The sequence below is a fragment of the Echinops telfairi genome, unplaced genomic scaffold, assembly GCF_000313985.2.
Source record: "Echinops telfairi isolate 266 unplaced genomic scaffold, ASM31398v2 ScPeMD7_70;HRSCAF=299, whole genome shotgun sequence".
Taxonomy (NCBI): domain Eukaryota; kingdom Metazoa; phylum Chordata; class Mammalia; order Afrosoricida; family Tenrecidae; genus Echinops; species Echinops telfairi.
Window position 1 is genome coordinate 40,703,522 of NW_022103968.1, and position 16,104 is coordinate 40,719,625.

Consider the following 16,104-nt stretch of genomic DNA (forward strand, 5'->3'; position numbering starts at 1 on the left):
AAAAAAAAAAAATGTGTATGTTTCTGGTTGCTCATGTCTTCTTAGTGCCATTCATGAGTGGTCTAATGATTTTTAATATATAAAAGGAAGCTATTTGCCACTTGGAAAAATTTAAAGATTAGCAAATTATGGAGATTAAATGAGTGGTTATTAACCATTTGAGAGGCAGGGATCATAGGCCCCTTAAGTCAGATAAAAGATATGTAATTCTCCCAAGGAAACCACATATAAATGTGATTTTGTAGGGTTCAAGTTCTGAGAAATTTCTAAAATCTTTCACAGATTCTAGGCTAAGGACTTCTGTCCTAATGAGAAATTAGCAAATTAACTTTTCGTGTTTATTTAAATATATTTAACAGCTGTTAGAAGGAAATTGCTGATAATTTTGCAGAAACATGTTAGCTAGTGCAATGTTTTAATGTTTATTGTATCGTATAGCTGGAAGATTTTATCATTTTGAACCACATCTATGGTCTAATGTAAGGAGCCCTGGTGGCCTAGTGCGTTTCCCTTTGGGCTGCTAACTGCAAAGTCAGCAGTTCGAAATCATCAGCTGTTCTGTAGGAGGAAAATGAGGCCTCTGCTCCTATAGAACTGCAGTCTTGGAGGCCCCCAATTCTCCTCTCTCTTAACAGGGTGACAGTGAGCCAGAATCAACTCCTTAGCAGTTAGTTTATGGTTTTCTGTTGGGTATGATCTAGGGTAGATATATATGATACGAGGGACACACATAGATGATAAATGTTTACGTGATGAAATTTAAACTCTTGAATAAGATAGCTGTGCTTGACTTGGGCTGTTACCATTATTACATTCAAATGTAAATTATTCATGTCTAATTTAAACCTTGATTTTAATGTTCATTTTTTCTTTTTTAAACAATAATGTCTTTGGGAAATCTTTTAGAATTGCATTTGTCATGGGTGCAGGGAATTTTTAGCATTCTTTAGTTTATTCTTCATGAAAGCACAAAATATTAGTCTCTAATCAGTTTTGATGCAAACTAGGAATGTCCTCAGAATAGCTGCTGAACATGGGAATGCCTCTTTCCCACTAGCTTCCATGTATGTGCTGAATGCACACTGCTCTTTCGCTGGCCTCTGAAATGAAGTAGTCTGGTTTTGTTAAAAACTTCCACAAGCAAGTAGAACACACATTTATTTAAACAATGAGCACACCATTCTTATAAATGCCTAAGCAGAATACAGATTTTGGATGATGAATTTTATTTTGTGTTTTCTGCCATGAAAGGAATGAAGCTTTTAAAGAATGATTACATGCTTTGCTCTGTTATAATCATTTATTGGTGAGTGATAGCCCTTAACATGACTTACTCATTTAAAAGAGCTAATGTAGTGGTTTGGGCTTATAGTTGCATATATAAAAAGAATTAGCATTAATAAAATTTATGCTCTATACAAGTACACATTTTCCCCTCTATCTGAATGTAGGTCCCAATGAAACCTTATGTAAGTCGAAGTGGTGTAACATGAAGAATAGTTACTGCTAATTTATATGGGGAAAAATATGTGAGCACTCTAAAATATAAAAAAGCCTACTAATTCATGACAGGTAACACATTTAAAAAACTTTAAAGGACCCTAACATTTGGGAAAATCAGAATGACACAGTAAATACACAGTAAAAAGTAGAAATGAAGTGTATGCGTTGTGGTTGGTGGGGCCGGGGTGAGATTGGCCTGACTTCAATAGGCTGCTGGTGGTGTGGCGGTGGTACCTGCTGCCTTTTGAATGTATCACTACAAATGCTGAACACTGCTTTCAATTTTTACAAAGTAAATCATCTGTAGTCTTGATTCAGTTAGCAAAAGACAGTTGCTAATGTAGGCCTTTTGTAAAAAGCAAAATGATGTAAAACAACCTTTCAAAAAGTGAGGGGGAGAATTGTATTATGGGGGGAGCCTTTTCTTCCCTTCTACAAACGAACCTGAATTGATACACATCATGTGGCATAGGAGATAGTTAACAAGCATGGGCTTTGGACACATTTATCAAACCTTAGACAGGACAAAGGCAAATTATCCAGCTAAGGGAGATCACCAGCACAAGACTAGAATGGTGTCCCAGGATTCACAGAAACTAGGCTATTTCAGACCTGAAATACCAAGTAAAAGTAAACTGTCGCAAAATCATGATTGATGGCGATCAATTCATTACAGTTGCAGGTGAGACTCTTAAGAAATGGGAATGGGACTAAGGTTGGGATATATACAGTGTTGTTCATAGAACAGCATTGACCAAGGCAGTTCAAATTTACTGTGTTATCGGAAATTGTCTACTCTGAGGCACAGCAAAAACCCAACAGTGGATGCCTGTTCATCTCTGTCCTGCCACATCTAGTGAGACCTATTTTTCGTATCTGTCATGACAAATAATGAAAATTGAACTTATAGAATGGAAACTTTTGTTTAATATTTTCCTTCACACACAGTTATAAAACCCTTAACTTTCTTTAATTCTAAATGTTTGGAAGGATCCTTTGCAAATATTTTTTGTTTTGTTAATTAATCATTGTGAGCTCTTACAGATATCATAATATTCCAAGCAGTAAAGTATAAATGATATCACACTCAGTTTTAACCCATTTTCTTTCTTCTTGAACTCCTTGATATCAGCTCCCCTATTTCCCCTCCCTCCCCATCCTACCCTCCAGGAACCCTTATTATTATTTTTTCCTTATAATAGTTTTTTTTTCTCCCTATCTTACACAATCCAATATGTCCATTCACATACAATTCTGTTGTTCAATCCCATTGAGTGGGGTTATACAGTTATCAGTGCTAACCACCCGTATTATCCCCTTCCCCCCTCCTTTTTTAGTTCTTAAAGCGTGTTTTATATTTGTTTAAGGTGGATAGGCATGTAGACCTGTTAGAAGTTGCCCAAGAAACGGATGGGTTTTCGGGAAGTGATTTAAAAGAGATGTGCCGAGATGCTGCCCTCCTCTGCGTCAGGGAATACGTCAACACTGCACCTGAAGAAAGGTAAGTGTTTAAACCCTCTTAAGAACTTTTAGCTTCAATTCTTTAATTTTGCTTCTTAGTTACCCAGCTTATAGAAATAAAAGAATACATGTGAGTTAGCAGTCTTCTCAACTGAATTTGTTTATTGACAGTTTCCTAAAGGGAAGTTTGGAAAATGAGAATGGGACATGGTCTGTGATACAGAGAAAGATATTAAAGCAGAATTTCTTCTGATAATCCATACAGAGTGTTGCAGGAAGCTGGGACAGAGACCTCTACTTGCCCACCTGTACTAGCAAAACAGGCTTCTCTTGATTTTATATGGAAATGAGTGCGTTGTCCTCCAGAACTTACTTTTCTAAATAGAAAGAGATTGCAGACCAGGCTTCAACTTGTTAGTAGTAATGTATTTAGAGAGATACCATCTTTCAGCGTTGCAAAACCCATCAAACCTCTGCCCCACGGATTTCCCTGGGAATGGAAGGTTTGCAGGCGGGCACCGCTGTCCTGTCCGCCAGTAGCCATGGACTCTGTAGTCAGGGTCTCCTTGCTGGTGTCCCTTGGATCTCCTTGCATGGAGAGCTTCCCGCCATTTATTTATCATCAGATTAGTTCAGTGGTTTTAGCAAATTAGAAATATTTTTTACCTCAGTAGCTGGGGTAGTCTACCTTCCAAAGGTTTTTATTCTTGCAGATAAGTTGAAGAGGAGAAATAACCTGTCTACCAAAAAAAAAATTATACAAGTAAATTGCTCTAGTAATGTAGAGTCCTGCTATTCTTTACCTCAAAGCCCTGGAAATTTTCTTTCAATCGGAAAAATCTGGTTTAATCAATTTAGGTTATCATAACTCATTTTCCTATCTATAGATTATAAAAGAGACATACTAGGGTTTTCTTTTTACATTATTAAAGCAGGAGGGACTTGGATTAGTTGATTTTTAGTTAAGAATTTATTTCATTGTCAGTTAATTGAAAGCTGAACATGAACATGGATATGTACCTAGGAATGCTAATTTTTGGTACCAAGTTTTAGGGAATAACTGGATTTCTTGAGACTGGACTTACATTCCCATATGGATAGATAAATATACTATTATATAACATTTTTACCACACGGCAGTATTCTGTGTATTCTTGGTGTAAAGTCTTTGATTTTGGTTAACACAAGTGTAATATTTATAGCCAGCCATCTTGGCATTGTGTGTGATCTTGTGCCCCATCAAGTCAGTTTGACTCACAGTGTGACCCTGCATGACAGAGTAAGACGGCCCCATCGGCTTTTCTGCGGTGTAATCATTACAGAAAGAGATCTTGGAGTATTTTCTCTTGCTGACTCACTGGGTTAGTTAGAACTTCTGGTCTTTTGAATTGGAGCCAAATCTTAACCCTCACTAGGGTTCCTTAAGCCTTGTGCACGCGTAGGCAGCTCCGGGGAATTGGTGTGAAGCAGTTTATTGCGGTTCTCTTAAGGACACATGCATGAGAAGAAGGCTTCCTTGTTAAACCCTTTTGTACAACTGAGGGAAAATGATTATTTTGCTACACATTTTAAAATTTCAGTGAGATGGTATTTTAGTATGCGAGAGTTATTCACCTATCTGTGGGGTCGCTTGCCTTTTAGCCATGATGAAGACGAAATCCGGCCTGTGCAGCAGCAAGACCTGCGTCGGGCCATTGAGAAGATGAGGAAATCGAAGGACGCGGCCTTTCAGAGTGTTTTGACTCATGTTTGTTTAGATTAAGAGTAAAGCTCGTTTGTACAGTTGCCGTGATCAAGTTTGGCGTGCCCTGTTCTTAGTAAACTGAATGGGAGGAGAAGTGCTTTTCAACAGTGAGGAAGTTCAATGTGTATGACACCGGTTTTACCCTCCGGATTCTAAGTTATTGAGCTATAGCTGAAATATAAAAGGTGTTACTACTTGTCAGAAATCACGAGGTGGAACAGTTTAGTACGTCTGAGTGTGTGTGCCTGTGTGTCCGCTCTCTCGCCGTGTGTTGTTGCAGCCTCGTAGCATCTAAGCTGGTCCTAAAGTAATAAAGGGTTCATGGGCCATCAGTGAGAAATGGGGATGTAGTCAATGCTGGTTCCTAGATTCATGGGTGTGTTTGTGTATGTGTGTGTTAACTGTATATATTCACACATTTTATATTGACATTATGTAGATAGCTTTGAATACAGAAACATTTTTTTACTCCCACCCTCTGAATCGAAAGTACCTAATAAGTAAATAGCAAAACTAAGATGTAAGGTTATGTCTGAAAGGTACAGTGATTCAGCCATTTTTCTGGTTATAATTTGTTTGAACCTTGTTTTTTTTATTTTTTATTTAAGGGATTCTTTGTCTGCCCTTGAATAACCAGAGTCAGCCACATCTGACTCAAATATTTAGATGTAACTCGATGATTGATTGTCAAGATAAAGCAAGGAAAAATACTTGCTCAGTGATAAGCGGTCAGTTGTTTTCAGGCAAACCTTTATTCAATGCTGACTTCACATCTTAAAACAGGCACCGTCAGTAGAGATACCTTTAAATTTTTAAAATGGACTTAAGACCTTTAAAAAGAATTGTTTTGAGAAAAACTCAGTGTCATTCAATCCCGTATGTATGTGATGTCTGCCTTCAGTTCTGTTATACCCCTGGTTTTTATGTTATTCTAAAATTGTATTTTCTTTCATTATGATCAAATATAATTAGGTCTTTAGAAATGAAATGATAGTTTAAAACAAATAGTTCTGAGTAAATGTGGAGCCCTGGTGGCGGAGTAGGTTGCATGTTGGGCTGGTGATTGAAAGGGCAGCAGTTCGAATCCACCAGTCTCTGAGGGAGCAAGATATGACACTTTCTGCTCCCAGAAAGACTTTGGCCTTGGCAACCCACAGGGACATAAGGTTGGCCTGCATCAGAATGGATAGCAGTAAGTTTTTGAGATTACTAAATGTGCTAAACATACTCACTCTCTAACTTAAAACTGTTTTCTTATAAATTGTGCCGTAGTTAAATAGAACTATATACATCACAGTTCTCATATTTTGTCTATAGTCAGTTGATCCCATGTGAACTACTACTACATAAGCATTTTTTGGGTCTGAAATTCTGTTAACCAGAGTTCTGTTATAGACACTTAAAGAGACAGCATGAACAAATGGCCCAGTACAATCTTGAGGTGCCTTCCAAATTACAAGATCATATGCTCCATATATTTTACCATATTTCTTTGAAAACTCAGTATTTATTCATGAGTCACTGGATAAACTCCCCTGATAAGTCTTTCACAAGGACATAGTGAACAGTTTCTTCTTCAATTGTACTTTGAATGGTGAGGTACGGGAGAACACTTGGATAACAGAAAGCCAATTATAAAAAGTTGTGAAGATGATGGAAAATTTTAAAGTAGAACACAATCTGGTACCCCAAAAAAGTTGTCTCCATCTTTATTAATTATTATTTTTAAGTGTGTAATAAAGGGGAGGCTTTATTGATTTTTTTTTTTTTTTTACTTCCACTTACTCCTTGGTCTTTTTCGGTTACTTAAAACCTTAGGTATTTTGGGGTTTATAATCTGATAATATATTGATTGAAAATAAGGTTGATGTATCACTCCTCTTGTGACCTTTCTGTTTATCATGTCTCAAATTTAGAATATTTAATAGTGTTTATTACTAAGTTTATCATGAATTTAGCTACCAACGGATGCTAGAGAAATGAACTGATGAGCCATCATGATTCCTCAAGGCAACTGTAGGCCGTAAAGTAATTGCAGAAAATTGTATTATATGATTTTAAAGAACCTTTATAGTAGACCGTGGTAGCTTAGCCTTCTGTGGATATGTATTTTATATATATGATTCTATTCTGGGCTCTGAGGTGTTTCACCTTGGGTCCTGAATCTAGACTCAAAGTGCCAGGATTTCAATTCAGGCTTCTCACTTACTAGCTGTTTATTAGTTACCCAACCTCTGTGAGTCGTCTATCAAGTGACGAGGGTGGCACTCACCTTCTCGGATTGTGATGAGGTGGTAAGGCATGGAAGGGGAGTCAGTCACTATGGGGGGACACACAGTAACTGTTCAAAGGCAGTGATTGATAGACATATCCCAATGACCAGACTCAAGCTTAATCCACACTTTTCATAATCCCTTGGCCTATACTGAGGGATTGAGATCGCAAGGTTCGCATCTGTGTGAAGTTTCTCCAAAAGCCTATTGTTTCATAAACTTCTGGCAAACCTTATGTATCACAAACTATTCCAGGCCCTTTTGATATGAGTTTAATAATACAATATTTGAGTCAACTCAATCTCTCCTCTACTTTTTCTCCTCTTTAATCTCATTTCCACTTCTCCTTTGCCCCAGATAGATCTAGAACACAACCTGTTATCAGTACCTGGATTGGAGTACGCTAAATATCCTAGATGGGGCATAATAGCCTAACATTATTTAGTAGCTATGACTTTATAGGTTTGCTGCTTCATGAGGATTTTGACCTTGTTAACCTTGGTTACTTGGTACTGTGTATAAAAAGGGCAGTTTCACCCGAGTAGGAATTTTTTTCACTGCAATTATGTTTGTGGATAAATGTTACAACTTTTTTTCTGGGTAGAGAAAATAAATTGGGTAATGTGTATTTTATCATGTCCTGTTTAGCTTCTCTTAAATTCCAAACATTGAATAGAATTCTGGTACCTGAGAATGTTTCCTGCATGACTAAGCCTCAGCAGAGACAGGATGCCTAAGACTAATTCATGAGTGTAGTTGGGTAGAAATCCTTAGATGGCTGTGCTGATTAATTTTGCGTGTGAACTTGGCTAGTCTACCTTGCCCCTTTTTTGGTCAGTCGCTGGTTTGATGTTGCTGTGAAGGTATTTTGTGTTGTGGTTAACACAGTCTGTCGACTGTTACGTAAAGGAAGTTTGGCTCTATTGGGCCTTGCCCAATGAGTTGCCAGCTGGAGAGCAAAACAGGTTTCTCAGAGAAAGAATTCTGACTCAAGACCAGCAAATCCTGCCCGAATTCCCAGTTGCTGGCTCGTTGTACACATCTCATACTTGCCATTCCTTACAATTAGGTAAATTAATTTCCTAAAATAATTATACCTTTAAGTGTATATAGCTTCTTGGTTTTGTTTTTCTGACTGATCCAAGGATCTTCTTTATTTGTTATAATTTTACTCATCAAACCAGAGTCCCCTGATTTTTCCAAAAGATGAAAGCTAGCTTTCTATGTGTAGAAGAAAATTCTGCTCAAGTCATCTTGTTCATCTAGTCATGAACTTGCTCCAAACAGTTTGACTACAGTCTGACGGATGCGCACATAGAGCGCCAGTTGCACATGAAAACATCTCGCTTAAGATCATTTTCGATAGTAGCTTTTGTGCTTTGAAGTATAAAATGGCAGCACCACCTTTTACAGAGCTGGGTAATGCGATAATGCTGGGATTGCCTGCATCACAGATACAGCTCAGCCATAAAACAGGAGCTGAAATAATTATTCCTCTGGAAAACTCACACTGAGATTTAGAACCGGGGGGTGGGTGTCATACCATTTAAAAAATATATATTTTTATTGACATCTTACTCAATTCCAATATATCCCTTCCCATACAGTTCTGTTGTTCATCACATCAGGTGATCACACCATTCTTAAGATGTGTAGCTTCCATGAAGTCTAAGAATGACCAGGATTCCCGTGTGTGTGTGTGTGTGTGTGTGTGTGTGTGTGTGTGTGAGAGAGAGAGAGAGAGAGAGAGACAGTATCATCAAGCAAACAGTCTTTGGCAGATATGTCCGGGAGATGAAGGCCATCCATATGCTGAGCCATGACAAGCTTCATAAAGATTTCCTTTGGAGCTGTCTCGGACGTAAATAACTTGAGAATTGAAGAGTACAAGGAAGCCCACAAGATCAGCGGGAAGCTAAAGAACTTCATTTGGGGTAGAAACTCAGAGTTCCTGCAGATTTTAGCAGGAATTGTTTGGTCGCTTTGCCTGGAATATGAGCTCCAACTGTTGTCCTTAAATCACGTCATTGCCGGTTTTAACTTCTATAAGTGTGTAAAACCAGGTCAAAGGTGCCTGTGACAATCCTGAAGATTTGAAAAAGGGACCATCCAGACTTTGACTTGATAAAATGAACTACACTTAGGACTACCCATTTTTTTCTTTCTTTGGACATCTTAGGAATATGGACTACATAGTGTGGTAGTGTACAATTTTCTGGTGGTGGTACTCTCGGGCCAACTCCCAAAGGCAAAGATCCATTTATGAAGAAAACACTAAATGGGGGATTTGGGGGTGGGGGGAAGTTATGCAACATCAAAGCTGACTGGATGGAGTCCGACTGGCACCCACTCCTGTCGTAGTTAGAGATTTACTAACTCATACTGACAGACTACGATTCATCCAAGCAAAACTGGTTACTGTGCAGAAGGGTACGGAACAGACACTAAGAGACAAAGGGTCCTTATAGGCCAATTCCATTTGTCTCTGCAGCATGCAACCATATCTATGTCCCATGCAGATGTTCCAAAAAGCTCTAGGTACTATATATGCAAACACTTTATCTCCTCCCCAAAGGGAACTAACCCAAACAGTGCAGTTCGCAGACCAGGATCTTGGGATGACATCCATTGCTCCTCATGATCTAATCCTACAATAGGTTCTGCTATCTACAAACTAAATGGTAAGTTCAGTCACTACCAGCATACTCTTGTTCAGTAATTGGAGAAGAAAAGGTAATTAAAAACACAAATATGAAGGTAAGTAAAAAGCAAAATCAGAAAATTTAAATGTCAAAATGTCAAGCTATGGTTTCTTACCATAGTCTGTCTAGGTCTTGTCACTTCCAGAGAGTTTCCATTCTCTAACCCCCCCAAAATTCTGTGCTGCTGTGCCACGTCAAAATTCTAGGTTTGGCGTCCTCGCAATTCAAATCATGTTACGCTTAATGCTCTTTGAGTTTGGGAGACAGGAAGTCTGAAAGGCATGGTCAGGGCTGTAGGGTGGGTGCAGGAAGGTTTCCGATGAAATGCTCAGGATGATTCTATCCTTGAGTAAGTGTGATGGGAAAAATTCCTCAGTGCCATTTTCCTGGCCTTTTTCTCAAGCATAAAGTTTTCCATTAAAAAACAAACTTTTTGTTAAGTAGGTGAAGATTTAGAGAGTAGAGCATCGGTCTTATATTCAATAATCCATATCCTGTCTCGCCTTTTACCTTGCAGTCCCATCTGTGTTCCATCACTCATTCCACCCCCTGTGTTTCCCACCCGATGAACTTTGTCCTTGGCTAGATGCCCTTTTGATCATTTCGAATGACTGGTTATTCTAACACAGAGAGTTTAATAGCACATCTGAGTGGTGGCTACAGTCCGTCAACTTGAGTTCCATTCATTTTTTTGGTTTTAAAGAGAACATGAAGTATAACATAGTGGTGGGACTCTTAGAGCTATGATTGGGTCATGTACATTATGTTAAGCAGATGAGCTTGCAATATTGGTCCAGGGACTTCCTTGAGAAATTCAGGGCATGATTCGCTGTTATTTAATACCCAGTATAATGACATCTATCAAAAGACACACCCAAGTAAGCTCCTGAAAAAGATTGCCCTTCCCTAGGCTGGTTAGGGAATTGGAGGGCAAGACTATTTACATCCCTGGTCAATGGCCAGAAGAGTCAGTGGAGGTTTAATCCAGGTGGGGACTTTGCAAAAGGTTTTTGGACTTAGTTATCTATGTCCTGCAAACCCAAAATGTCCCCAAAATTTAGGCTCTAATTCTGAATTTGTATTGGGCTTTCATCATTGGGCTCTTAGAATGAATTGTATTAACATTCTTGGATCACACAGTAACCTGTGTGACGTTTGTTTGTTTAGTGTACCCCTTTCTTATGGACTTAGCTGACACTCCCTTAGATGCCTGCTTGCTGTAAGACAGGTTTTTAAGACCCAGAAGCTATTTCTGAAAATCACAGCAAGTTTTGAAGCTCTCCTGTTTACGACATATCAAAGGAGGAAATTAAGGTAGAAGTAATGGGTATTTGTTTAGCGTGGACCACTATTATTCTTATCAATGCCCTCTGCAATGGAAGCCTTTTGATGAAAGTTCATGTAGGACACAAATGCTCTCACACTATACCACTCCTGCACCCTCATTCCCTTCCCTCCTCATTCCTCAATTGTATTCCCACCAATTCCAATTTACTCAGTTCACTTCTAATGTAAACCCACCCAAGTTCTCTGATCTCTTCCAGGTGAGGTATACAATGTGATAGGGCTTCAAAACTAGATGGGAAAAGTGGAATGAAAAGATTATTGAATTTTTCCATGATCTTTTGGAAGCTCTCTCAGTGTACTTCTTGAAATTCTTCCCTAGAGATCCCCATCCTTGCCCTGAGTGTGGCTGAAATAGGGACAACTTTAGGTGGGTGTTATGTGCATGGCCATGTGTAACCTTCCTGCCCCCAACCTGGCGACATGAATATGGAAGTGAATTCAAGTGGGCATTCTGTATGGGCAACATTTGCCACTTTGGATGGATGGGCCTTCAGAAACTTCTTGTTCCTCCTCTGTATACTCCACTTGATGTTGACATGCCCAACTCTGGCTAGCTAGATCACATTGTACCATGCTCTTTTATTTTCTCCCAGGTCCTGGATATAAAAGAATGGTGAGTGAGGAAGTGTGTGTGTGTGTGTCGCGCTAGAGAGTGTAAGCCGTTCCTGGATATAAAAGAATGGTGAGTGAGGAAATATACGTGTGTGTCTATCGCACTAGAGAATGTAAGCCGTTCCTCTAAAAGGCAGGCAGAGTAAAGGGCCAGTGATTGAGGTCCTTAGCGTACGCTGGATCTGAGCCACAGCGTTCATTAGATTGAGATCACCCAGTCACCCTGTTTGACTCCTACCCTCCCACCCAACAGCCCTTGGTTTTGTCAATCCTTAAGCTGGGAGCGATTTGGATTGCAAGTTCAAATGTGTGTAGTTAATTTTTTTTCTAGTTCACCTTTATACTCAGTTGTGACTCCGGGTTCTCAGACTTTCATCACCATGAGAAACCCTAAGACACTAGCTCTAGCCCCCTTTGTACTCCATTCTCTAGGCAAAATGCAGAGAAGAGGGATGGTCTAGCCAAGGGTTTGTTTTTGCAGCTGCTGCATTTCCAGATTTGAATCGAGCCCAGCAGTAAACTGTTTTGCGTTTGGCTTGGCTGCAGTCTCATACCTGTAAAGTCTCTCCATCAGGTTAGGCCTGCTCCCCCGTTCACTGCATTCAAACCCAGGAGTTGACCACCACTGCTTTGTAAGTCAGTTCACCAAGAAATCCTTTCATCCACTGTTCTTGTTCTTTGCTAGCCTCTTAGAAATGTATTATTCTTTTGCTGGGCTTATTACTGTGGGGTGGTGGTGGTGAAGGTCTTTTGTATCCTCCATTCTAATAGAAGCAGAAGTTGTGGTATGCAATTATTTTTTAAGAAATTTGTGAAAATTTTAAGTCATGGAAAGTTCATTTCAACTTGATAGGTTTCAATCCCACTTGTTTCTATTCGACACTATGCAGTGGAGCCTTGGGCAAATCTCTTTATTTTTGTTGGTACCTGTTCCCAGATCTGTAAACAGGAATCACCTATACCTTCAAATACAAGCTGTAAAGTGGATATGGCTGTACATTATTGTGTCCTTATTAAACTCACATTTATAGGGCTAGTTTCCTTGTCTCTAAAATGAGGTCAATGCTGAAATAAATGTACTCCAAACTCCCACCAATCAAACACTGGCAATGATACACATTTTGATAAACAGATATAGGCAGGGTCCTTAGCATTACTGATCTGACATCACATAGCTAGTGGACCCCTAACTAGGTGACTTTCTTGTTGACGGACAGGTGCAGGCCTTGGTAAATTTACTTTCTTTAATAGGAAACACTTCCGTGCACTTAGTGATTCTGTTCTTTACCCTTGCTATGAGCCTCTGATGGAACTGAGCTTTTTCTTTGGGTGTTTACCTCGAAACCCAAAGATCTAATGAGTTGTAGAATTTTTTAACGATTGGGATGAAGATAGGAGATATATTCTCTTTAAGGGCTAATGGAATGACTTCCTCCCATAAATGTAGTTTTCCTAAATGTTCTCAAAGGCCAATCTTTTAACTGGTATAAAATATCAGTTCAATATTTCAGTTGTTTACATAGAAGCAGTTCATTATTTCAATCTACTCTAAGCTAAATTCTACTTTTATAAACTGGAGAGGAAGTTTCATTGACTAGATGTAAATTTAAAATTTTCTTTATTCAAATTTATATAATAGTTTGTTAAAAGTTGCAAATTCATTACTTTAGTTAAAAAGGCAGAAGACAGGTTTATGCTTCTGAAGGAAGTTAATTATATTTAAGAACATTAGCAACAAAAATGCTATCAATGCCAGTCATTACAAATAAATAGGACATTTGGAAGTTGAGTTTATCAGATACTTTGTTGCTTACACACAAGGGGGCATCAAAAAAGTCCCCTTTCCTGGAAAAATTCCACTTTTGGGAGGGTTCCATTTTCCCACAACTTTGTTGAAGCTCTTGCATATTTGAAGGCAATAAGACTGCACTATATTTAAAATACTTTCTAATTTAGATTTCTCTCAAATTCAGTGGCTCTCAACCTTCCTAATGCTGCGACCCTTTAATATAGTTCCTCATGTTGTGGTGACACCCCCCCCCAACCATAAAATTTTCGTTGCTACTTCATAACTGAAATTTTGCTACTGTTAGATCAGGTGACCCCTGTGAAAGGGCCGTTCGAGCCCCAAAAGGGTCGCGACCCACAGATTGAGAACTGCTGTCCTAATTGAAACTGGTCTTTTCTGCAATGACTCCCCAGTTAAAAGGTCCAGGAAGAATACTGACCTCAGGGAGGGGGGCAAGCTCAGAAAAGATCCCCAAACTGACAATTCGATTCTGACTCAAAGTGACCCTATAAGACAGGGTGGCATGGCCTCTGAGTAGAAAAACCTGGTCTTTCTCCCTTGGAGTGGCTGATGTTTTCAAAATAATTGACCTTGACATTTGCAGCCCAATACATTACCGACTAAGCCCTCTGGGCTCCTCTCAGTTACAGCAATAAAATGACAAACTGGGGGTAGGGAGAGGCCCTTTGGAGTATTAGTAAGTTACTTGTGTATCTTTCCCTTCATTTGGTAAATGTCCAATAACTAATTTTCTCCAACGAACTAAACTGCTAAAGAGAAGAAAAATAAATGGATTCTCCTTCAATTTCCTTATAGCCTAATTTTCCAATAATTTATGCACACATTGATGGAAAATGCTTAACTGATAGAAACCTGTATAATTCAACATCTCAGAGCCCAAACTGTGTACTGCATTATTGGTCCCTTACCAGTATTTCCCAAACCGAGTGGTGGTTGTGGCGCTATGAGTTGGAATGATCCAGGGATGGGGACTGCAAAAGCAGATACCTACACTTCATCCTGGATCATGACCCATGGTACAAAAGTTTTTAATTGCCAACGGAATTCTGGATAATCCTTTTTTTTTCCCCTGAAAAGACATTAGGCCAAATAAGTCTGGGAAGCTATGCAGTTACATTACACCTTTAGACATAGAAACACCGACTGGCGGATCTGGTTTCCATCTGGCCTCCTAACCACCTGCAAGAAAGCCGTTGAAGAGCAGCACAAGAACTCAAAGTCAAGGAAGACTCAAAGGAGGAAGAGGCAGAGAAGACAAAAATGAACTTTTCTCTAATGAAGAATTTCTTCTACAAGAAGCTGGTTGGAAAAAAAAATGTTGACATACGTATAAGGTCCACTATCCTCTGGCTAAGTGATGTGCTTGCGTTTCTTTTTGTGAGGACTTTCTTCACACCACCCGGGGGCATATTCTCCGAGAACCACCGATAACTTCCTGGACGTAAACATACCTGCTCTTACTGGTACTGGACATCATCAAGCGAGTAACAGGTTTGAGTTGGCTACTACAGCAGTTTTATTGGGGGTGAGGGCCGATAGCACAAATCTGCATAAAGCCTTTAGGAGAGAAGAGGCAAAGACTCAATGAAGGGGAAAAAGTAAATCAAAAAAACAGTCCTGTAGGCCGTGAGTGGAAACAGGTAGCCATTTTTGCCCTCCACGGACAAGTAGCCGCTGCTGAGGTAAAAGGTGTGGGTGGGGTTTGTGGAACGAAACAAAACCAAACTCACAGCTGCTACTAAGAACCAGTGGAATTCCGGGGGGCACTTTGAGAATAGGGTCTACTCCCTTGAGACCACGGGAACAAGTTAGGCAGCTTCATCTCCATACATGTTGGAAAGAAGGAAGCCAGGTTAAATCCTTACGCAATGAAACCCTGAGGGGAGGCCCCTCATTACCAGTGCTTGGTTGAGACTGTCACTCACTTGTCGAGAGCACATTTGAAAAATCATGAACACGGGCAAACAGCCTCTTACTCAGGATCTTCAGAGCATGGCTGCTGCTGAGCGTCTCCAATCACCCAGGGACAGAGCCATGGCCGTCAGGTGGCCAACCGAGACCCAGTGCTACTAGTAGTAGAAAAGACTCAGCCTTCATTTTGAGAAATTTATTCAAATAAGACCAAGTTGTACATAGAAATTGTCATTTGTTCTAAAGCAGAAGAGCAGTTTTAAATATATTAAGAAATCACGATATATATTGGTTAAGGCACTAATGCAGTCTCATGTTCAATAAATACAGTTGTTTAAAAAGGCAGCAGTGAGTGCCTCTGGTTAAATGAGTCACGGCATGACAGAATTAGAGTCGGTTTTACTTTGCTGTGGCCATTATTATAGGTACTTTATCCACCAAAGAACTCCCGTGGGCTAACAAGTGTTTCTCTGTTTTAACAACTGAAGGTATGAGGAAAAAAAATATATAGAGATCACAGTTTTTTCTTTTTTTGTCTAAGGCTCTTCCAGCAAGACCATCTATAACAGACATTGTCACTTCATAGATTCCTTGGCATCAATAAGTGATATAAAAGGTACAAAGGTGGAGGGAGACGTCGGACAGGGCAAGATATGACAAAACGACAATTTATAGATTATCAAGGGCACATGGGGGAAGGGAGAGCGGGGAGGGAGGGGAAAAATGACCTGGTGTCGGGGG

General features: G+C 39.5%; 1 protein-coding gene across 3 annotated transcripts in view; it reads left to right on the forward strand.

Annotated features, from left to right (window-relative positions):
* ATAD1 (ATPase family AAA domain containing 1) overlaps nucleotides 1–7,614 on the forward strand; it is a 51,337-nt gene extending 43,723 nt beyond the window's left edge. For all 3 annotated transcript variants that reach the window (XM_045291247.1, XM_004701087.2, XM_045291248.1), the window contains exons 9-10: nucleotides 2,871–3,004; nucleotides 4,606–7,614. In XM_045291247.1, the coding sequence (XP_045147182.1) occupies nucleotides 2,871–3,004; nucleotides 4,606–4,726 (255 nt within the window). In that variant the 3' untranslated portion in view covers nucleotides 4,727–7,614. The remainder of the gene's footprint in view (nucleotides 1–2,870; nucleotides 3,005–4,605) is intronic.
* The last annotated feature ends 8,490 nt before the right edge of the window (nucleotides 7,615–16,104 follow it).